Source organism: Odocoileus virginianus, chromosome 7 (genome assembly GCF_023699985.2).
Source record: "Odocoileus virginianus isolate 20LAN1187 ecotype Illinois chromosome 7, Ovbor_1.2, whole genome shotgun sequence".
NCBI classification, from domain to species: Eukaryota; Metazoa; Chordata; class Mammalia; order Artiodactyla; family Cervidae; genus Odocoileus; species Odocoileus virginianus.
In genome coordinates this window covers 13817770-13842854 of record NC_069680.1, presented here as the reverse complement: position 1 = coordinate 13842854, position 25085 = coordinate 13817770, and the positions used below count along the sequence as shown (strand labels likewise).

General features: G+C 36.1%; 1 protein-coding gene across 1 annotated transcript in view; it reads right to left on the bottom strand.

Moving 5' to 3' along the window:
- Positions 1-25085, bottom strand: part of PDCD4 (programmed cell death 4) — a 27486-nt gene extending 2401 nt beyond the window's left edge. Inside the window, exons 1-11 of the mRNA XM_020905455.2 lie at positions 24826-25085; positions 20093-20200; positions 12216-12518; positions 10551-10645; positions 9412-9525; positions 7634-7855; positions 5976-6073; positions 4898-5012; positions 2261-2368; positions 1928-2038; positions 1129-1268 (exon numbers count right to left, since the gene is read on the bottom strand). Of these exons, the coding sequence (XP_020761114.1) occupies positions 1129-1268; positions 1928-2038; positions 2261-2368; positions 4898-5012; positions 5976-6073; positions 7634-7855; positions 9412-9525; positions 10551-10645; positions 12216-12518; positions 20093-20135 (1349 nt within the window). The 5' untranslated portion in view covers positions 20136-20200; positions 24826-25085. The remainder of the gene's footprint in view (positions 1-1128; positions 1269-1927; positions 2039-2260; positions 2369-4897; positions 5013-5975; positions 6074-7633; positions 7856-9411; positions 9526-10550; positions 10646-12215; positions 12519-20092; positions 20201-24825) is intronic.

Here is a 25085-nt window from a genome sequence, read left to right as displayed (position 1 = left end):
AGTTTATACTGAGGTACACCACTTGGCACACAATACATAAATACTGTCATCACCAAGTAGAAATATACATTTTCAGACATTTTTATCAAAGCCATTAAAATGTATCTCCACCATTATCTTTTCCTTCTCTCTTAATTGTTTCTGAACTTTGTAAGCAAAGGACACTCAAGTATTTTTTTGAGATTTCTCACAAGGCACTTACATAAAAGTATGCAAAGTTTGAAATTTCTTCAGAAAAAAATTACACAAATTTAAAATATACATAAAGGAGACCCACACAAAAAGTTTTTTCTTTGTTTCAGTCGCTTTATGTCTGACTCTTGCAACACCATGGACTGTACCTTCCCAAATTCCTCTGTCCATGGGATATCCCAGGCAAGAATACTGGAGTGGGTAGCCATTCCCTTCTCCAGGGGATGTTCCCGACCAAGGACTGAACCTGCATCTCCTGCATTGCAGGCAGATTCTTTACCACTGAACCACTTGGGAAGTCCATCCAAGAAGTTTAGCTGTTACTAAACTTATGTCTATTACAATATAAATTTAAGCTTTAACAATAACAAAAAATCTATCAACTCCTAAAGAGTGTGATCCTAGTAGCACATATACCTCCAAAGAATCACACACACACACACACACTTTCTAGAGAAACAAAATGCAATCAGCCCCAATTCTCCATTCTGTGAAGGATCAAAAGGAACCTACATACAGAATAGGAATGAGCATAGACTTTTAAAGGCAGAAAAAGTCTGGATCCATCCTTGGCTTCTACTATGTATAACCTTAGAAAAGGTACATTACACTGTCATAAGCCTCAATTTTTTCATCTTACTGGTAATATCTACCCTGAAATAATATTTAAACTACTCAGAGTCTAAGACACACATTTTGTTCCACAAAATTAGCTTCTTTCCAGTAAATGGGGCTTCATGAGATAGTCCTGTACAAATTTACAAGAGAACAAAATAAGCTTCACACTTGCTTCTCCATAGATTCAGATGATTTTCCATTCATGGGTGACTAGAGGGAAGATAGTATTATTTTTCAGACAGACAGAATGACAGAAAATTAGCTTAACCTTCTTAAGCACCTCAGTCAGTATTTGATGTTGAGAAAGTAATAAAGTACCTTGAAGGACAAAGATCTCGGAGTTGTTTGGAAATTATTCCAGCCTGAAAACAATCTTCTACAAATCGCTCAAGCACAGAGTATGAATGTGGGACATCCAGATTAATGTCCGGAATTTCATTGTAAATTCTCTCATAACCCTGGAACAATGAAATTATACACAGAATTGTTAGCTCATATAAAATACATAATGCATATAACCCATCACTGTTATCAAGCTATATTTAAGTCCAAGTGTTCATATTAATTAGACTGAAGTCAGATCTGAACCTTGAAAAGTACAAAAAAAAAATAGAAAAGTACAAAGAGTTAAGTACATTTGTTACAGAATATTTACAACTGTTCTCTCAAAAGAGCTTTCGGCAGAAAATGGACATTGGATATATTTCTCTATCTACTATAATACATTTACTACATTAAAAAAAAAATAAAAGGCAAATAAGAACCTCACCAACATTTTAATAACAATGCATACAATAAAATAGGAATAAACCAAGTACTTCTGTTAAAAGTTTGTCTCTCTAGATATAAACAAATGACCATATCTTAGAACTCTTGAGGAAGAACATACACACACACATATTTTTTAAAATTTAGATTAAAAAAAGGCTGACATATTTACTACTTTCCAGGAAATGGCTGTAAGAGGTTCAAACATAAACAGTACTGTTAAAAAATATGGAAAAAGGCATAACATTACTAAATAAACCAGAAAGTTTCATTGACACTTCATAGTCTGTATTCAAGCATACAAAATTTAAGATACCAGCCTAAACATGGTTCAAAATGTTATACTTACTCTTTTCATTTGGTCTAGAGTAATGGTGGAAGATTTCCAAAGAGATTTTAATAAATCCAAAATCATCTTAAATGTACTTTCTCCAGTTGACTCTAAAACCATTACAATGGCCTAAAAATTGAATGAATGATTGAATTATTGCTCATTTTCTATAAGAAACTGCTCCTAAAATCTGTTAGATCTCTTTTCTCTAATATGTAACCATAATCATTAAAAATTATAAAACTCTCCCATAAATTGTAGTTTTTTTTGTGCATTATTAAAGAAGCATTAAGTTTCTGTGGTACAAAAAGGAACACAATAATTCTCCTTGGAATGAAAAAGTAATCTTACTTCATATACAAGCTCATGGTGAAAATGAGGTACTTCCAGTTCCTTAAGGCAATGTTCAGCTTCAGACATGTCTCCAGAGAGTAAATACTCTTTCAGCAGCATATCAATCTATCAGATTTAAGAATTGAGATGTGTTAGTTCTTGATTTTTGAAAAATTCTACTTTGCCTGAAGGATTTATTTACCCTCATCTCAATATATTACATGATAAATAAATAGGTCACAAACAGTTGTCTAGGACTCTTGACACAACAGAATTTTTTCACAACTGAAAAGCAAATCATAAAGGGAATAATGCAGTGTTCTGGTGTGCTTTGATAATCACTGAGATTGACAAGTAGACGTGTATGGCCTGAGCTGTGAACATAATACTTCAATGCTCCCTGTAAAAAAAAGAAGTCACTTTAAATACCACTAGAGGGCACTAACTGAAGTCTCAAAATGACTTTAAAGTGGCACAAACTTATTTCCACCAGGATGATCTTAATATTGCAATGGCAGCCAAAAAATGAGAGATAATAGGGCTTTACTAGACAGAGCAAAGATACTCTAAATACTGTTCTCTTTCCTCTAAAACTGAAAATTTGAGGCCCATTATTTAAAATGTTCATTAGCAATTGAGCTTCCAGTTACGGCTAAGGAGGACAAGTCCTGCCTCTGTTTAAAGTCACACAAGAATATCTACAGCTCCAGAAAAACAGAAAGAAGATAAAGTTTTGCAGCACAAGAACTTCAACTAGGAATGTTCTCCCCTATGCAATGCGTGTTGAAATCATCTTTTCACCTAGCAGGCACTCAAATGAATGTTAGCTGACTGAAAAAAATAATCTTATTTACACATCTTCTACTTCCAAATTCTACAACATATTTCCGTAAAAAATAAAATCTGATCAACAGAATACAGATTGATGAATACTTCCTATTATGCTCTAGGAAAATAAATATTTAAAGTGCGGAACTTTTAACTTTGTTATATAAAGTATTTAAATGTTTCCCATTTGGTTCTATGCATTTTTGAGAATGATAAATACATGTATATATTTCTAAAAGTCCTCTCTGTCCAACTCATCCTTCCATATAAAATAAGTGAATATCCAAATTTTGTCAACCTCAAACTCATATATTGGTAGTTTTATTTCAGTTTTTATGTTGACTAATTTTTGTTGAGATAATTCACATGCCATTAGTTTGGCAGTTTCTCAAAATACTAACTTTGACAAGCATTATCATCCTAGCAATGTTGTCTTTCAGTCCATAAATATGGGATATTTTTCTATTTAAGCCTTATTTCTTTCAAGAGTGTTTTATCATTTTTAGTGCAGAAGACTTGCACTTCTTTTAGTAAATTTATTCCTTTATATTTAATTTTTATGCTATTATAAATGCAATTATTTAATTTCATTTCAAATCATTCATTCATTGCTAGCATACAGAAAATCTACAATTAAACTCTGTATGCAGATCTTATATCCTACAACCACGGTGAATTCTTTTATAACAGTTTGGTATTTTTGGTTTTTTTGAGGATTCACTTGGATTTTCTGTATACAGATTATGTCATCTGGGAATATAGATAGGTTACTTCTTTCACATGAAAAGACTACACTCAAAAATCAGAAGCACATGTACTATATAAATCTTCTAATTTTCTTAAAAATCCTCAAAGAAGAAGAGTAAAACACATTTTTGGTTTCTTAATATAGAATATCATTTTGCTGCCAGAAAAAAAATCCATAGACAGTAATGGTATTAATGCAAAAAGCAATTACTTTTTCTTCTAAAGTATGCATTTGTTGCCATTCAGTCATGTCTGACTCTTTGCAACTCCATGGACTGCAGCACACCAGGCTTCCCTGTCCTTCACTATCTCCCAGAGCTTGCTTAAACTCATGTCCATTGAGTCACTGATGCCATCCAACCACCTTGTCCTCTCTCATCCCTTTCTTCTCCTGCCTTCAATCTTTCCCAGCATCAGGGTCTTTTTTAATGAGTTGGCTCTTCAGATCAGGTGACCAAAACATTGGAGCCTCAGCTTCAGTCCTTCCAATGAATGTTCAGGGTTGATTTCCTTTAGGATTGACTGGTTTAATCTCCGTGCAGTCCAAGGGTCTCTCAAGAGTCTTCAACACCACAGTTCAAAAGCATCAATTCTTCGGCGCTCAGCCACCTTCATGGTCCAACTCTCACAGGTAGTGAACTTCCTTACAAAAATTCTACCTAGTGTTCATAATGCATAACATAATCTGAGATCATCCAGTTTCAAACTGCGGTTATAAAAATGGACATTTAGTGATTAACTACAATATAGAAACTCTTACTTCAACGGTTTGAAAGTTTTTAAATACCAAGAAAAAAGACTTCAGGTATTCTGCTAAGGTTCCTTCATAGCTTTCTTCATGAAAGTCACTTTAACTTAACACAGTCTTATTTTTAAGTCAGGGAAACAGTAAAAATTTAATAATGATTATATGATCATGGTATAATTTATAGCAAAAGGGCATAAAGCCATATATATAAGGATTATTCAATTTTTCACTTGCAAGACTGAACTTAATTTTTGTCCATAAAACACCAGCTAGAGGGCATGTTTATTTCCCTAAAGAATACATATAAACTAAAAACAATACCCTATAGTTACCTCTTTAACCAGGTGATTAACAGACTGCTGCCCACCTCCAGAGCCCCAAACACTGTCTTTGCGCTTTCCACCTTTAGACATACTCAGGAGCACAGTAGCCTTGTCCAGAGCAGCTCTACAAAAACAAACAAAAAACAGTTAATTTTGACACACAAACATGCTTGAGATTCACCAAATTATGGATAAAGTCCAGGGAAGAGGGGGTAGGCCTATATACACTAAAAGCTTTTGCATTATAACATAAAAGCAACCTAAAGTCGAGAAATCTCTTAAAAAAATATTTTTTCAAGATAAAAAGCTGGGGGGGAAAAAGGTTGCTTCTCATATTAATATTCTCTCACACACTTATTTCCATTTCCCAGTCAACAGAACTCTAATGTTATTACAAAATAATTGATCTACACTGAGAAGAAACATTTCACCTAAAATGAACTTTTGTATATATTCATACTTTCCCACCAAGGCAACCATTACACTATGACCTGAAATAGTTCCAGAAAATTAGTATCTATACCTATGAAAACCTAAGACATGGCTAAGTCCAAATCTAAATTCTAGGAAGTTATGAAAAATTATAGAGCATAATTCCCAAATAACACATTTAGCTTATAGTTATGCTAAAGAACAAAAGTGAGAAACATTATTTCCTAAGATTTCCATAGCAAGTAAATATAAAATTAAAAATACACTCTTTTGTTAATGTTGTCCATCTTATTAGAAGATTAAATAATTACAGAATATTAAAACCTGAAGGGACCTTAAAGAACATTCTAAGTCCTAGCCTTTCATTTTATAAATAAGGAAACTGAGGCAGAAAGAAAAGTGGCTTGACATAAAGGTAGGTAATAGTTTAGCTAAAACCCTGCATATAATATATTTGCAGAAGTATATAATGCAGAACTTCTGCATTATAATACTGTCTTCTTTCTGTTCTACTATATCAAGAAACTCTCAATTTTAATTATACATAAATGACAGATATCCACAATGTCTGATTAATTCAAGTGTCATTTCAACAGAATCCTGCAGAATTTTCCCCTATTTTGAAAGTTCTAAGTAGAAAAATTAATTTACTTACCTAGCTTGTACACAATCTACAGTTCCTTTGTAACTATCAATATAGGTATTACATAATATTCCATCTCCAACAGCTCTAGCAATAAACTGGCCCACCAACTATAATAAGGAAAAGAAAAAAGAGCCATATAAAATATCTAAAACTTTTATAGGACACAGTTTCTAAATACATAAATGATGAAGACTGGTTGAACTACACAGTCAATACCTAAGACATGCTGGAATATTCAGAAAACATAATTTAGCACCTACTAATTATGCTTGGCATACACTCCCCACATCTTAACCTTCAATTTAAGTGCTGTGAGGCACAAAACATCTTTTCCTCACTACTGAATCCCCACACTTGCACACTGCCTGAAGCATAGCGTACATGATCAAAAGTATTTGCTAAGTCAATGACTTAACAGTCAAGAGAAACCACTCTTCTGGGGGGAAAAAAAACTTGGACTATGGTCTCTCAAAAACCTGTTTGAATAAAAGAGTTTATTTATCTGAGGGGGTAAACGTGTGTAAATATTTACCTGAAAGTATGTTCACAGCATTATTTCTTATGAAATAACACTGGAAACTGAGTGTCTAACAATAATCATGTGGTTAAATGGTATATATGTAAGATGGGTACACTATATGGACAAATATGTTTACCGCATTTTTATAAGTGTAAGAAAAATCAAGTTTACAAAGTAGCATATACACCATGATTCCACTTTTTATTAAAACAAAAAAGGTAAGGATATATAAAAATTGTACACTGACATATATCCACAAAAAGTAGAATGGAAGATTTAATACCAAAATGCTAACAGCTAACAGTGGCTATTTTTGCTCGCCTTTCTTTTGGCTTTTCCTTATTTTTCAAAATTTCTATAATGACTATTGTGTACAGTTTCTTTTTTTAAGTATTGGTACTGGTATAAAAAAAAAGTTCATGTTTGAATCACAGTTAAATACTAACACAGACTTACTGTCTGTCATAGGAAAACCAACAGAAACAGCATTTAGGTTAACCTACCTATACTCTAGTCCTAAATTAATGTTTAAGTAAAGTGTTCCTACCTTGCTTTAAAACTTTGGTCAGGTAAATAGCAACAATTTCACACGTTTTCAATTTCAAACCAGAAAGTCATATTATAGTGTCAGCATGTATTAAATCTAATAAAAGTAAAAGGCTTTGAGGACAGAATCTAAACAAAAGCATACATAAGTCATGAATTTTCTAATTATCTCCCTACAAAGCTATAAAAGGGAACAATCTTATTTATGATTATTTTCATAACATTAGTGAAGCAAACTCAATCCTCAATTATAACAATCTACATTTTTAAAAGATCCTAGGTCATGAAACAGCTCAACTACATGTAATAAAGAATATACAGATAGCAAAAAAAAGATGACCAAAAAACTACAGAGACCATGGTGGAGAAAGTAGGATATAAAATTATAGTGTGATGAGAACTACACTGGGGGAGTGGAAAGAGCTAGGGAAAATTACACTAAAATATTAGAGCACTATCGTGTGATAGGGAATATGGGCCAATTTTTCCCTCTTTCAACTAATAAAATTTCCTAGGAGCAGGTATTAGTTCTATAATTTTAAGCAAAGCAGACAGAGAATGAACAATTAGGAGAATGAACACAAAGAAGAATTTTACAAACCTGTGGTGCTCTAGGAGTATCCAGTGCTAATTCAGGTAGGTCTTTCAACAATTTATCAAATGATTTTTCTACATCATTTGTGCTCATTACTGTCCCACAAAGATCAGAAAGAAGCTTAGATGTCATTTCTCTGTGACTGGCTTTTCCCTCCAGCGCTAAGGACACTGCCAACACTGGTACTCCACTTTTCATTTCTCCAAGATTTAAATCTCTTAGCATTTCCTACTCAAAAAAAAAAAAAAAAAAATTATGTCACTGCCTATAGTTTAATTTTATTTTGGAAAAAAAATCAAAACTTTATCCATATTTCCTCTCCCCTTGTTTCGAAATAATCAGAGAAGCAGTCATATTTTGGGGAATAAGTTTTCATTACTTAATGCAAAACAACTCTTTGAGGGAGGTATTTCCAAAGCACAGAAAAATGAAGTATTTGCTAAAGATTCCCAGAGGAGTGACCAACTAGGAAGTAGAATATAGTATGACCAAAGAAGCTAAGTTGTAACTCAGTTACATAGAGTGATGACTAATTAGAAAGACACCAGTGAGGTTACTCAGAGTAACCAGTTAGTTACTGATACTTACTCTAAGGGACCTAACTGGTGTCCTTGTTAATAGTCTCTGCCCACTCCATTTCATCTTCCTGGGCTGCACTTGATCAACTTATTGACTTTAAACATGATACTCCTTCCTGGAAAACTCCTTCTAGGACTACTCCTTCCTGGAAAACTCTCTTCAACCATCTTAGCCTGGCAAACTCCTAACCATCCTCAGATGGTTCAGGATAATCTATCAGCCTCCATCTTATGCTGCCATAACACTCACCTCACAGTACTATTCAGTTAATAAACTGAGTATACCACTAGTCCCATGCTAGGTAGGTAACAAGATTTCAAGTCCCCACCCTCATGGGACTTTGGTAAAGTTTTCCTCTATAACAGAATGTTTCATATTATATTTTAATAATCCGTGCATGTATCATTTCCTTCACTTGACTGAGCTTCAAAAAGGCAGGAATCACCATTATAAATACCTCCACATGGTATCCACTGAGCAAATATTTGTTTTTATATTCAAATCCTACAAAAATGCAAAGCTATCAAACCTCATATTATGAGACAAACTAAGAAAGCCCAGTCTGAATTAAAAGAATCTAAATTAAATGTCTTCTACAGAGATACAATTTTATTACTTAAGTCAATAATACTAAACTACTAAACGAGAGCGATAATTTTACCTTTCGAGATTTACTTTATGAACAATTCATAACACAGCAAATGTCCTCATGCAAATTATGCTTCAAAAACACGTTTGTTCTCTTGATTTCTATCTTTATTTACATTTGTGTTCATTTTTGGACAGAGTACAAGGATAAATTTTATTCTAATCCTAAGCATTGAAATGAATATCAAAGAAAATGAAACTGAAGTATTTTAACTGATATCCCTGAGGAGGTTTTAGAAGGTCCATAAATACCTTGAAATTGTTAAAGTTATATTTTAAATACTATCAATTATGGAAATGTTACAATTACAATTATTAAAATATTGTGCTATACCGTTTTTCAGAGAAGGAAATGGCACATAGTCCTCATCAGATCCCAAATAGGTTAAGAATGGTAAATAAAATTTTATTCCATTCCTTAGTTAAAACTTCATTTATGTATAAAAAAATGCTTAGTCTTTTCCAGTAATCCAAAATCATCCTGGATATGATGTTTTGCTTTTAACAGTGTTTGTTCACCTGTATTAAAAAAGTTACACTTGCAACTTTAAACCTACCGCAACTTCATTAGTATCTCCATGCTCAAAATATTCCTGTATAATTGGTGTCAGAGTCTTTTCAAATGCCATTTCATCCAAAGGCAAAACTACAGTTTCATAAACACAGTTCTCCTGGAAAGGGACGAGGCAGAGTGTTATAAATTAAAGAACAAAATATTCATATAAACTGAAATTGTTTCATAATTCTGTACTACAACTGCTTAGTAATACCTATTTGGGACAAGAAAAAAACATGCTACATGCTTTGACCACTTACATAATATAAAAACAGAAATTTATGTCACTGTTCTTTTATAAAACCGGAATAAATCAAAATATAGATCAGAACCACTAACCACAGCAAATATATGACTTGCTCCTGATCCCCCATAGCTTCTGTTTATTTTTTCTCTCCCACAAAACCAATAATACTTCAGTGACCAAAAAACTTTAAGATGGCTTCCTATCATATCCAGTATTTTCATTAAAATGTCATTAAAAAAAAAACAGCAGGAACCAAAGCCTTTATGATTAGTACTATAAATAAAAGCCTTCATGACTCCAGAAAATCTCTAAGAAAAAGCACTATTCAACTGAAATTTCAAAACAAATAAGAAGTCCAATAATCTATCCCTGTCCTCTGCAAAAAAAGTCCTGAAGTGTCTGCCTGCAAAATGTGACTGGCTTCATCTAACAACAAATACTTTCAAGTTTATATATTAAAATCAGAATATTTAGCAAAGATTTTATAGTACTTGAATCCTACTGGTTTTAACACATTTTTTTTCATGTTCTCTTAGAAATATTTCCCTGTCCAAATATTAAATTCAAAAACCAAATAAAAATTACACATACATTACTCAGTTAACTTGATTTTCTAATCCAAAATTAACCTAACAGTCTGAAAGTACTGAATATACATATGATTTAGATATATATACAAACGGGTGTGACATGTGTACACGCATATATACACATTATATACATATTATATAATCTTGCAGATAATCACATATTATAAATAAAATTATATATATATGAATAGTACAGATATAGAATACATGATTTGATCAATATATGAGTATGCTACAAACATGAGGTCAAAAAAGTTTGTTAAGTATTTTAAATACATATCACAAAAAGTATCACACTTATACCTGGTCATCATCATAGTTAGGATCTTTCACATCTACCTCCTCCACATCATATACTTGTCCAGGTGTGCCCCAGACACCTTTGCCTCCGGCACCACCTGAAAAAGTTTAGAATTGAGAAAGAAAACAGCATAATGTCCACAGTCCATAAATTTTAACTGAAATCTGAAATAGTTCTATATGTTCAGGTGTTAATTAAGTGGCAGTTAAAAAACTGTATTTTAACTTTTATGCTAATTTTTTTCCCAGTTGAGAATTATACAGTAAACTTTTTATTCAGATCACTGCTTTTTCAGTAATGATTAGATATATTTATAACCTAGTTCCAAAAAGCCAAGTTGAAATAGCTCACAAAGTTAAAACTAAAAAGGCAGATGTTTTAAAAGTAAAAAACAAACCATTAAAAAAAAAAAAAACAGGAAAATAGCTGTAGTGGTAACCTCAAGGCAGCTGGTAACAACTGGGCTCTAAATTCTGACATTTCTTGGGAGCAACAAAAAGAAATATGCTGATTCAGTTAAGAGATGACATAGAAAACTCAACAAGGGAGAAATTATTCAACAAAGAAGTATTAGTGACCACCATCAAATGTTTTAAAGTCAAATTTTCTTTAGATATGCATGTGTGTGCTCAGTCGTGTCTGACTGCAACCCTGAGCCCACCAGAAACAAATTACTTTACAGCCAGAAATATATTACAAATAACTGATTTCTATTTAAGCATTAACCAAACTGATCATTTCTATTTTTCTACCAACAAATAGATAGCAGAAGTTTAACAATTCCAACTTTCAAAGCTGCTTTACTAAATAAACTTATTGAAATGTTTTTATAAGGCTCAATATATTGCAATATTTTAAAAGAACTTTATCACCCATTGGGGAAGTTGGGGTATTTACATACAGAGTATAATTATTACCACCAGAGCAAAAACAAATCTAGTAGTTAGGTTTCATTCTGATCCAGCCAATGGTTGCAGAGTCATTCAACAAGAATAACAATTTTTGACAAGGCACAAAAACTTTACAATAGTTCTAGGCCATAATTTGATGCTTCCACCATTTAGAAGCTAGTGAAATCTCCAAACTGCATCAAAATTCTACCACAGAGGCTAACAAGACCCCTCAATTCAACAATTATGTAAGTACCTACTCTTGCGAGTAACTACTCCAGGCCCTGGAGATACAGCAGTAAAACAATATCAGTACCCAAAATAAGTAGAACTAAAAAGAACTTAGAACCAGATCTACAAAATTATTAAAATTCTGACCCTGATATTACCACTCAAATTGTATTTATCATATATTCTTAACAACAGACATAATTAATGAGATTCATTAGATAATAGGTATTATGAATTTCTGACCCTACTTCTTTCAAGCAGAATTAGAGAATACATGCATAATTCATAACTGTGAAAAACACTGGTGTGTATTTTGCTGGAAATATGAGAAAGTTCTGCTTAAGAAAGTTAAACCTAAATAAACAAGCGAAAAGGCTCAACTTTTTGGGGTAATCACTGGATTATTACTATGTAAAAACACATACAAACCATAAAGCCTTACATCATCATTGTTTAAATTCCTCTCATTCTTAGAATAAGAAATTGTTGTATGAGAATCAGAAAGCATCTTTCCCTTTTATTTCTTTGCATATAATATATACCAACCTTTCTTTGGTAATCCCCGTCCTTTCCCAGATCTAGATCGCCTATCCAGCAACCTTCCCTTTGGACTGGTTGGTGCAGTTACTCCACATCTAAGGCCTTCACTTCCATTATCACTGACAGAATCGCCTCTGCCAGAGTCCCGGGATGAGTTTTTCCGCAGCCGCCTTTTTGCCCTGGCATTAATCCTAGCTTCATTAATGGAAGATGCCGAAATCCAATTTCCATTTATCTCATTCTTTATTTCCTCAGTCCCAGCATTTTCTTCATCACCAGAAAAGAGAGAGTCACTTAAATTATCTGGATCTTAAAAACAAAATGAAGGGGGAAAAAAAAAATCTAAGTATGCATTTTAACTGTCTACTGCTATTCCAGCTATAGTCATAAGTTAGCTTAGGTTTAATCACATGAAATTATCATTTTTATATGTAACAGTCACATATTGGCAATTCCATAGGCTCAATCTAATAAATGACAACTAACCAACAGTTAGAACTGGACATGGAAAATGGACTGGCTCAAAATTGGAGAAGGAATACATCAAGGTTGTATATTATCACCCTGCTTATTTAACATCATGCAAAATGCCAGGCACAAGTTGGAATCAAGACTGCCGGGAGAAATATCAATAACCTCAGATATGCAGATGACGCCACCCTTATGGCAAAAGGCAAAGAGGAACTAGAGAGCTGGCTTAAAACTCAACATTCAAAAAAACTAATCTCATGGCATCCAGTCTCATCACTTCATGGCAAACAGATGGGGAAACAATGGAAACAGTGACAGACTTTATTTTCTTGGGCTCCAGAATCACTGTGGACACTGACTATAGCCATAAAATTAAAAGATGTTTGCTCCTTTGAAGAAAAGCCTCTTGACAAACCTAGACAGTGTATTAAAAAGAGCAGAGACATTGCTTTGCTGACAAAGGTCCGTCTAGTTAAAGCTATGGCTTTTCCAGTAGTCACATATAGATGTGAGAGTTGGATATATAGAAGGCTGAGCGCTGAAGAATTGATGCTTTCAAACTGTGGTGCTGGAGAAGACTCTGAAGAGCCCTTGAATTGCAAGCAGGTCAAACCAGTCCATCCTAAAGGAAATTAGTCCTGAATATTCACTGGAAGGACTAGATGCTGAAGCTGAAGCTCCAATACTCTGGCCACCTGCTGAGAAGAGCCTTCTCACTGGAAAAGACCCTGAAGGGGTCAACAGAGGATGAGATAGTTAGATGGCATCACCGACTCAACAGACATGAGTTTGAGAAAGATCTGGGAGATAGTAAAGAACAGGGAAGCCTGGCGTGCTGCAGTCCATGGGGTTGCAAAGAGCTGGACACAACTGACTGACTGAGCTGAAGTGAACTGAACCAGGATTATTATTCACAGTATCATGGAAAGTAAACTAAGGCATTGACTGTTAATGAACAATGTTTACAGAAAGTGTGTTATCTCGTGTGTTTACATCATAAAACCTGTGTTAATATAAACACAAACATAAAACCTTTGAAACTTTTATGAGCTAAGACAGTCAAGCAGCTGGAGATAGAAAGAAAAGACTAAGGATCTTGAGAGAAGGTAGATAAACTTTTACAGAATGCCTATTATTTACCAAGCACTAGGCTGAGCATTTTGTCATTTAACCACAAGTTTGAGAGCTATTTATTGCATCATTTATACAGACAAGGAAACTAAGGATAAGAGTATTTAAGTAACTTGCCAAATATCTCATGATTAATTATGGACACTTAAAAAATGCTACAGTGGAGAGCTTGAAAGGCATTAGGCAAATAAGTGATCATTTGTGATTATTGAGCCAAACTGCTGATTCATCACTGCTTTCAAAGCCATTATCTCAAAGTTCTAATTCATTTCTCCAAACCTGACTCAACATTTACTTACCACTCTCTGAATATCTTCTAGCCTATATAAGATTTGCACATTATCCCCTGAAAGACAGCAATGCATTTGCAGTTCCCAATGGTCTTCTGTTTAAAATGTCAGCCTCTCTGCTTTTTCCAGTTACCAAAGTCTTTTAGGATATACAGCTCAAGTCTTACTTCCTCCATGAAAACTTTTCTAACAACTTTAGGCACAGTAACACTCACATACTGCTCACTTACCACCTCACAAAATCACTTTATTTCTTTTTATATACCAGTCGTGCTTTTCCAAATAAGTCATAAGGCTCAAAAGAGGAACCATGTCTATACTGTATGTTTTTGTAACTGCAGCACCTAGCAGAGTATCCTTCATGCTATCTACTCTAATATCAATGGGGATCAAATGACATGGAAACAATTGGCTTCACTCTGAAAACTTTTCAAGGGTCAGAAAGCTAGTGAATTACTCCTGGGCCTGAGTTTTGCTCATTATGGCTAACTCAATTCAGAGCCGAATCCCTTTTTCAAAGGGCTTGTGTGTGCTAGGTTGCCTCAGTCATGTCCAACTCTTTGTGACCCTAGGGACTGTGGCCTGCCAGACTCCTCTGTCCATGGGATTCTCCAAGCAAGAATACTGGAGTGGGTTGCCATTTCCTTCTCCAGGAGATCTTCCCAAGCCAAGAATCAAGCCTGTGTCTCTTACGTCTCCTGCATTGTCTCCTGTATTGACAGGCAGGTTCTTTACCACTAGTGCCACCTGGAAAGCCCTTCAAATGTCTTCAGTTCAGTTGCATCCAACTATTTTGAGACCCCATGGATTGCAGCACGCCAGGCCTCCCAGTCCATCACCAACTCCTGGAAGCTTGCTCAAATGTCTTAGGAAATTCCCAAGTGTAACTGCTACTGCTAAGTCACTTCAGTCGTGTCCGACTCTGTGCAACCCCACAGACGGCAGCCCACCAGGCTCCCCAGTCCCTGGGATTCTCCAGGCAAGAACACTGGAGTGCGTTGCCATTTCCTTCTCCAGTGCATGAAAGTGAAAAGTGAAAGTGAAGTCGCTCAGCCATGTCCAACTTTTAGCGACCCCATGGACCGCAGCCTACCAGGCTCCTCCATCCACGGGATTTTCCAGGCAAGAGTACCGGAGTGGGGTGCCATTGCCTTCTCCGCAAGTGTAACTAAGATGTGTCAAATCTATATGCAAGGGCTTTCAAATGTCTAAGGTAACATGTAGAAACTAAACATTTTTTAAATCAACATATAAAGAGAACCACAGGTGTGTTAAAATCTTTACAATTCTTGAAAAAAAGTATAACAGGCACAAACCCTGTGGTAACCACAAAACAAAAACATTAAGAAGCACCAAACTACTTGAGCAGTCTCATAAATAGTCTCCTGCCCTGAATCCTCCAACCATTCTCCAAACTGCATGGAGACTGATCTTCTCCCACTGATAACCCTTTGAAGGTATTCCTAGTGGGTTGAAATCAAGTGTAAACTCATTACACATTGTAATGTTAGATCCTTTTTGATCCTGTCCCAATCACTGGAATATCTGCTGACCACTCCCACATTCAAATGGTCAGAGCTTAGATTTGATACCATAGGTAGACATGGCATAATTAGTTTGCAGAATACTGAATATATTAGAAAAAATAGAAAGTGTCAAATGAGAGACCAGCTAAGAAAACGTTGTTGTATTCAGTCACGAGCTAACTGAAAAGAGCAAGGGTAATAACTCTGAGATAAATAAAAAAGTTAATACTTTTAAAGACAAAATAAAGGGCTTTCAAACAAAAAAAAAAAGTATTTCAAAAGTTTAGACTATGAAAGGAAGCCAGTGCTAGGAGGCTCAGTTTGGGACATCATCATAACCACCAGACCTAAACTACTAAAACTATTAGTAGCAGAAGTAGCAATAGCCATAGTAGTGTATACTTCTTCTATCATTACCATCAGTATTGTAACTACTACATAGCAGGTCACAAGTACTTTACCTACATGGTCTATAATTCAAACAAAGTTCTACAATGAAGTTTTTTATCCTCATTTTCCAGAAAGACATTTCAAAGAAAAGTTACATACCTAAAAACGACTGCGGACAAGATTCAAACTCACATTTGAATCTTAGGTGACTGTTAACTATAGAAAATATAAAGCTAGAGTGCAACAAAGTGGTGACAGATAAAGAAACGGACTGAGGGAATACAAAGAAGAAAAAAAGAGTAAGAGGAAGGAGAAGGAAAGATTAGAGATCAGACAAGCTAGATGGCATTTCACATAAGAATGGATGACCGAAGCAAACATTAAACATCTATCTCTAACATATTGCTTTCATTATTCAACAATTAAGGTGAGCCACCGAACTCAACCAGAAAATAAAGGCCTCTCTTAGAAGTGTAACAATGCATTAAAATGTCCCTCAGAGGAAACCAGATCTGAAAGAGACACGTGCACCCCAATGTTCATCACAGCACCGTTTATAATAGCCAGGACATGCAAGCAACCTAGATGCCCATCAGCAAACGAATGGATAAGGAAGCTGTGGTACATATACACTGTGGAATATTACTCGGCCATTAAAAAGAATTCATTTGAATCAGTTCTAATAAGATGGATGAAACTGGAGCCCATTGTACAAAGCCAGAAAGATAAAGACCAATACAGTATACTAACACATATATATGGAATTTAGAAAGATGGTAATGATAACCCTATATGCAAAACAGAAAAAGAGACACAGATGTACAGAACAGACTTTTGGACTCTGTGGGAGAAGGCAAGGGTGGGATGTTTAGAGAGAACAGCATCAAAACATGTATATAATCAAGGGTGAAACAGATCACCAGCCCAGGTTGGATGCATGAGACCAGTGCTCAGGGCTGGTGCACTGGGAAACCCAGAGGGATGGGATGGAGAGAGAGGCGGGAGGGGGGATCGGGATGGGGAACACATGTAAATCCATGGCTGATTCATGTCAATGTATGGCAAAAACCACTACAATACCGTAAAGTAATTAGCCTCCAGCTAATAAAAATAAATGGAAAAAAATAAAAAATAAAAATAAAATGTCCCTCAGAGTACTAAAGTATTCAATTTAATCATTATTTCCTACACTCGAGTTTCTTCAACTATTTTAATATCCTTTCAAATATACATTTATGTATCTTGAGCAGTAGATACATCTAGGTATATTTTATATATTAGGTATTATAATTTTAACCCATTTTTATATCAATTGCCCTTTTATTGCTCTCTTATATTTTGCTATATACTTACCTAAGTTTTGGGGTTCCATAACCAAGAAAAAGAAATGCAAAAAAAGCAAAATGGTTGTCTGAGGAGGCCTTACAAATAGCTGTAAAAAGAAGAGAAGCAAAAAGCAAAAGAGAAAAGGAAAGATACACCCATTTGAATGCAGACTTACAAAGAATAGCAAGAAGAGATAAGAAAGCCTTCCTTAGCGATCAATGCAAAGAAATAGAGGGAAACAATAGAATGGGAAAGACTAGAGATCTCTTCAAGAAAATTAGAGATACCAAGGGAACATTTCATGCAAAGACGGGCTCAATAAAGGACAGAAATGGTATGGACCTAACAGAAGCAGAAGATATTAAGAAGAGGTGGCAAGAATACACAAAGAACCATACAAAAAAGATCTTCATGACCCAGATAATCACAATGGTGTGCTCACTCACCTAGAGCCAGACATCCTAGAATGTGAAGTCAAATGGGCCTTAGAAAGCATCACTACAAAAAAAGCTAATGGAGGTGATGGAATTCCAGTTGAGCTATTTCAAATCCTAAAAGATGATGCTGTGAAAGTGCTACACTCAATATGTCAGCAAATTTGGAAAACTCAGCAGTGGCCACAGGACTGGAAAAGGTCAGTTTTCCTTCCAATCCCAAAGAAAGGCAATGCCAAAGAATGCTCAAACTACCGCACAATTGCACTCATCTCACACGCTAGTAAAGTAATGCTCAAAATTCTCCAAGCCAGGCTTCAGCAATACGTGAATCGTGAACTTCCAGATGTTCAAGCTGGTTTTAAAATGGGGTCACAAAGAGTAAGACACAACTGAGTGACTGAACTGAACCACTATTGATCTGACTTTAAGAAAACCCAAGTTTAAAAGATAAAAAAAAACCTTGAGTACAAATTAGAGAAGGAAATGGCAACCCACTCCACTGTTCTTGCCTGGAGAATCCCAGAGATGGGGGAGCCTGGTGGGCTGCCGTCTATAGGGTCGCAAAGAGTCGGACATGACTGAAGCGACTTAGCAGCAGCAGCAGCGTACAGAATGTGGTGATTTCAAAGTCATTTTCTACTGTGTCCTAAATCCTTCTTTCTTTCTGAATTCTCTAACATCTCAATAATCAACCCAACATACATTACACCACAGTACCAGACAATCACACTTTCATTACTAGTCCACTGAATTATGTTATTATATTTAACAATATAAGCACATTTTCATTTGTGACATACATAATATGTGCTATGGGCATGACACATGCACAGTATCTCACTTAATCCCAGTAATAAACCTTTAAAGTGGGTTATTTACAATTCCAGCTTTACATATGAAGAAACTGAAGGTCAAAGCACATAACCTACTTCCCCAAAGTAACATAGCTGGTGAAAGCAGAAGCTGGAATTAATACAGCAGTTTGTCTAACATGGACTGTTACAGGTTAAATTGACTGCAAAAGCCTATCTAAGGCTCATCCAAGCAATGAAGTATATAAGGATGAACTGAGCAGAGACACCAAGAACAAGGTTAGAAACAGAACTTGTTACAATTAGAAAACAGTATAAAACTTAGAGCTTTGCTATCTAATAAATAATGCAAGTCAAAGATGTAATTTTAAATTTCCTAATATTCCTATTAAAAACTAAAAAGGAACAATTGAAATCTATTTTAATATATTTAATGTAATAGATCCATTTTATCATTTCAACATGTAACCAACAGAAAAAGTTTTACACCTACAATACATCTCAATTCTGATATGTCACAGTTTAAGAGCTGAGTGGTCATATGTGGCTACTGGCTATCATACTAGACAGTACAGAGAAGAAACAATTATCCACCTGTGAAATATATTCTTAAATTTTATCATTACCATTCCCACCCGAATGAAGCAGGGACATAAGATTCATTTATAATCCTAAAAAAGAAGTATTCAAAGAGCTATTGTATATAGTGGCACCAAAATAATTAATTATTGTAGTAATTTTTTTCAACAATAATTTTCTAGCACACTTAAAATAGCAAAGAAGCTTCAACTTCAAAGTGTGAATTCAGATCAAAGAACTGGATACAACAGTGAATCAAAATCATTGAAAAATGAAGCTGTAATATTAAAAAATGAAATATGCTAAACATTCAATTACATGGAGTTTTTTTCAGTATTAATCTTAAAGCAAAGAATTACCTAAAATGTACCAACATGAAAAGTTCTCGCTACTGAGAATATTTCATAATCCTAATTAGCTCTCTACAAAGATTATCCTGAAAGGTACAGACACATTTAAGTGATCTAAAGTTATTTTGGACATCTATTCTACAAAATCATTTTTATACACAATAATGTACTACTGAAGCATCCCGGAAAATTGGGGAAAATACAGTTAATTTATAATAAATTATTAGTTAGGAAAGATATCAATGATACCAATAATAGTTTATATTATAGAAACTGCTAACTAGCGCATATGAAAATAGTAATGATCAGGTTCACTATTCTTCTTCCATCTACACCATAGAGTTTATTATAAATACTGGAGAATAATGTATGAAATGTGAAAAGACACACAGAAAAATACATATGATGAATTTCATAAAAATAAGAATCACCAACTTGATTTTTAAAATAATATGACCTGATTTATTATAGCACGAGTTAAGATGGTTTTTAAAGTAAAGATGTTTTCATAAAATTCGGAATGGCCTAAAACTTGCTCACAGTACAGTCAAGATTCAAGATAATTACTTACCTGTAGGGTTTACATTCAGTATCTGCTCATTTTCTACATCCATTGTTCCTTAATTTCACTTGCACTGATTAAATTACCAAATGGATCTCTTCCTTTGGGATGTTATTTCTTTAAAAAGAAAAAAAAAAAGAAAAACTTCACTATCTTCCAAACTCATAATTAAGGTCCGTTTAATTTACTTACTCAGACTGTTTAAAACAAAAAAAGCACCACATAATTCCTTTTTTTTTTAAGAGTTCACTTTACTTCCCCTAATTAACATTTGGTTTCAATCTTCTTGATAAGTTTACCTGTGTCCAAAAAGAAAAAAGAAAGTCCATATTTCTGGATGTGGCAAAGCACCCCTGTACCTTAGAATTAAAAGATATATTTGCTAAACATGCTTATTTCAAGTTAGACTAGATACACATTCCAAATTTTTTTAAAATACCAGGCCTCATAATTAATCTGCTACATCTAGATATTGAATAGTTTGTTGCCAATTAACTATAAGAACTAATACTTTAAAATGCAAATAACACAGTTTTGGTTAAAAAAAAAAAAGACAGGATTATCTAATTTTTCACACTAAAACATATCTGAAAGCAGATAAATCTGCCATTTCATCACTGAGGCACCTATAATTACTGTTACAAAGAAATTTTTTAAATTAGTATTTTCTATAATGAGAGCATTATTTTTATAATCTGAAAAACTCATTCCTTTTAAAAATCTTACCTATTTAAGAAAAGAGTAAGTACAATGACATTACTGCTAAGTCACTTCAGTCGTGTCTGACTCTGTGCAACCCCATCCCTGGGATTCTCCAGGCAAGAACACTGGAGTGGGTTGCCATTTCCTTCTCCAATGCATGAAAGTGAAAAGTGAAAGTGAAGTCACTCAGTCATATCTGACTCTTCGCGACCCCGTGGGCTGCAGCCCACCAGGCTCCTCCGGCCATGGGATTTTCCAGGCAAGAGGACTGGAGTGGGCTGCCATTGCCTTCTCCGACAATGACATTAGCACCTCAATATTTCAGACCTTTATTTCAAAATGGTTTGAATATTACTAATGCTGGAAGGTCCTAGTTGATGAAATCAGTTACCTTTTATTTAGACAATTAACTTCCACTGTTTGAAAAAAGACTATCAAAATACATTCTCATGAAAATTATCACCAGAAGGTGTAACCAAATACAATTTTAGAATCTCTCTGGAAATATTTTTAAAATAATGATTTAGAGTACTTAAGTATCTGTTTAGAAGTAACATAAGTTAGATATGTCATTCAGGTCATTTATAATCATTTCACCAGCAGTATGCCCTTTTTCAAAGATATGTATGTTAGTCACTCAGTTGTGTCCGGCTCTTTACAACCCCATAGATTGGTGCCCACCAGGCTCCTCTGTCCATGGGATTTTCCAGGCAAGGATACTGGAGTGGGTTGCCATTTCCTTCTCCAGGGGATCTTCTTGACCCAGGGATCAAACCAGGTCTCCCACATTGCAGGCAGACTCTACCATCTGGGTCACCAGCGAAGTCTAGTGACTTTTTAAAGATACAAAACGCACAAATTAAAGAAAATGACTAATAAACTAATTACAAAAAAGTATTTAGTTTTCATGTAACATAACCTACTGTTAGTTGTCATTTTAGAAAAATGATATGCCTCCTGCAACTCAAAGGAAAAACTGACTTTTACATTTCTTAACATACACCATTTTAACATCTTGTAAATTTTACAGCCCTTTCCTTCAGAAAAGGGTATTATTTTGTGAAACAAAAATGAACACATACCTTATGCTAAAATTTTAAGTTTCTTATTGTGGCATAATCCTTAGGCTACTGAGATGCTACCATAATGTTTCAGAAGTTAAGAAAATGGTGAAATCACTCTCATTCTATTCAGAAGAAACAGGCATATGGATTCTACATAAATATCTTTCAGTATCATAACTCCTACCAGCTTCAGATTTAGGAGGAAAAAATGAACCTTAGAAATACACACATAAAGATAAACGAACAAAAAGTTCATAAACCTAAACATTAGTGTCCTCCATGGCTGAAAATGCCAAATCTATTTCATTTCAGTAGATGAATCACATGTTTTGGAAAGAGAAAATGTCACATGATATGCCTGTGAGATTTTTAAACTAGAGTTACATTTTTAAAATCTTCTTCAATCTTGATACAAGTATAATCTTCAAGAGGACACTTTCTGCAGAATTTTGCTAATAAAGTATAACTGATGTTTTAAAAGCCCCTTAGAATTCAAAAACAATTTTACATGAGTTATTTCATGTACCACTGAAAACAATCTTGAGGTATGAACTCCATTGTTCACACAACTTAACAGAATCAGAGAAAGTGCTCATTGGAAGAACCAGAATTAGAACCCTGACCTTCTAAATCCAGTTCCATGTGCACAAACTCAATACAAGATTTTAATAACTCACAGGAAGATTCTTCTTTAGAGTTACCAGAAAGAAGCTTATTACAACACAGACTTCTGCTGTCATATCAAATTTTTAAATACTGCTTTTCTAACACTAAAAATAATATCTAAATTATTACACAAAAGACACTCAGTTGGACAAAGAACATTATCAGGTAATGACTATAGTTTATCAAGTTTGTTTTTATTAAATAACTATAACAACAACAACAACACAAAGCCCTGTCTCGGTCTTCTGGCAATGATTAACACATTCAAGAACTCAGGGACACTTGAAAACAACACAGATGTTTTAGAAGAATTTACAGAAGGATAAAGATAAGTCCCACGTTTTTACTGTCTTCAAAGTAATGAGCTTCCAGTTACTTAACAATCCGTAAGATTTTTGCCCCAAACTTAAGAAAAATATAAAGCAAAAAAAAATCTAAACTTCACATTCTTCACACAAAACTACAAAATTTACAATAAAACTGTAAGTTAGACAAAATTAAAGGCTAACATTAAACAGTTTTCATTTATCCATTGTGTTTCACAGAAACATACAAGCAGAAGCATCAATTTCCAAGAGATTCCCAAAAAGAGCCTCACTTTTCCATCCTACCTCCCCTCAAAAATCTATTTCCTGAAATATACCTCATAAACCACTTCGACATTTTTTTGAAGTTTAGGCCATATGTTAACTAGAAAAGTACTTGTATTCACTCCAGGGCTACAACCACTGCTAACTAGCCACTTAAAATCAGCTAAAAGCATTCAACCACAATGATGCAAAAATGAGGGAAAATAGCAAAATGTCATTTATTTTTACACTCTTAACCAACTATTTTTCTTTTCTCATTACTACAACAGAAAAAACAATCAAAATAAAATTCAAAGACGCCTGCTAAGATATTAAGGAGCTTAATAAACCTATAAAAAAGGAAAGTTAAGGGCATAAATGGTGGTGGCAGTTTAGTCGCTAAGTTGTGTCCAACTTTTGCAACCCCATGAACTGTAGACTGCCAGGCTCCTCTGTCCACAGGATTTCCCAGGCAAGAATACTGGAGTGGGTTGCCATTTCCTTCTCCAAGGGACCTTCCGGAGCCAGGAATCGAACCAGCATCTCCTGCATTGGCAGGTGGATTCTTCACCACTGAGCCGCCAGGAAAGCTCAAAGGCATAAATACCAATAAGTAAATTTACAACATATCTGTAGTGATAATTTAAAAAGTGAGTGGTGGGTTCCTAAAAAGCCTTACGTTAGCAAGAATGTCAAAAGTCTAATTTAACAGTGAAAATGTAGGGAAAAACAGGCGGTGACATTTTTTTCCCCCAGAGGAAGGTGCATTTTTAGTCATTTTACTTCTCTGTCAGTATCTCACAACTGCTGGCTACGCAGTCAGTTCTCACTAGGGCCAGGGGAGACAGGCGATTTTGACTTCCGAAGGCAGTTCTGAAGCTCTTGGAAAGCAAACAAACCAAAAGAGACTCCCCTCATACACCATAGCATCAAATAGACAAATGCAGCAGGCAGAGCACACGTTTCACAGAAAGGGGGCTCCGTCCCTGCCTTTGTTTTCTCGGGGAGATTTCATTTAAACTAAACAAGCGACCCTATACCCAACCTGATGCGCCGCGAAGTTCTCGCAGGGCCGGGGCGGCGGGCACGTGGCCGCCTCCCAGCAGCCCATCTCGCCGCAGCCCGGCCCGCTTCCCCGCCGCGCAGGCCCGGGCTCCTGCAGCCCCCAGGCCAGGCCGACCCCCGCAGGGTGCTGGACGCGGGCGGGCGGCTGGACCCGGGCTCCGGTGGGCCAGGCGGGTCTGGGAACGCCGGGCCGCATCTTCAGAGCGGGCCCCCAAGGAGGCCAGGGGGGCGGGGAGGGCGCAAACCCTCCTCACAGGATTTCAGTCGGGCCAGAAACTCGCCTCCCGACGCCCACCCCCAGAGGAAAATGAAAAGTCGGCCTTCTGGGGGGCGAGGAGCCCCTCGACTGCGAGAGCCCAGCGCTCCCGTCTAAGCCTGGAGGGGGGTCCAAGAGGGGGCGGGCCCGCGCCGCCAAGCTCCCGGCCGGGGCCAGAAGGAGGGCACCGGGGCCGGTTCTCCGCAGCCCAGGGCGTTGGGGCGGACGCGGCTGGGCCTGCCGATCTCCGAGGAGGCGGCGGACGCCGGCCCCGCAGGCCCGGCAAGGACTCGGCCGCCGCCTCCACGACCCCCCGTCCCCCCTCCCCCGCCGCCAACGAGCGGCTGCCTGTGAGGAGATAGGAGCTGTGGGAGACAGCGCGGTCCTCCCGAGCGCGCGAGCCGGGCCGCCGCTACTGACCCCTCAGGCCGCCGCCGTCGCCGCCGCTGTTGCTCGCCCAGGTCCCTGGTCAGCCGGCCCGGACCCCGCACCTCAGCGTCTGTCTCTACCTCCGAGCTTCTCTGGCCCCTCTCGCTCTGTTTGTTTTTGTTTTGTTCTACCCAGTAACACGGGGGCGACAGGGCGCCGTTTATTGGCCAATCCGAGGAGGTCTTCTGGCCAATCGTAGCGATGGAGCTGGCGCTGCGGAGGGAAAGGGAGGGAAGTGAAACGTGGAAAGC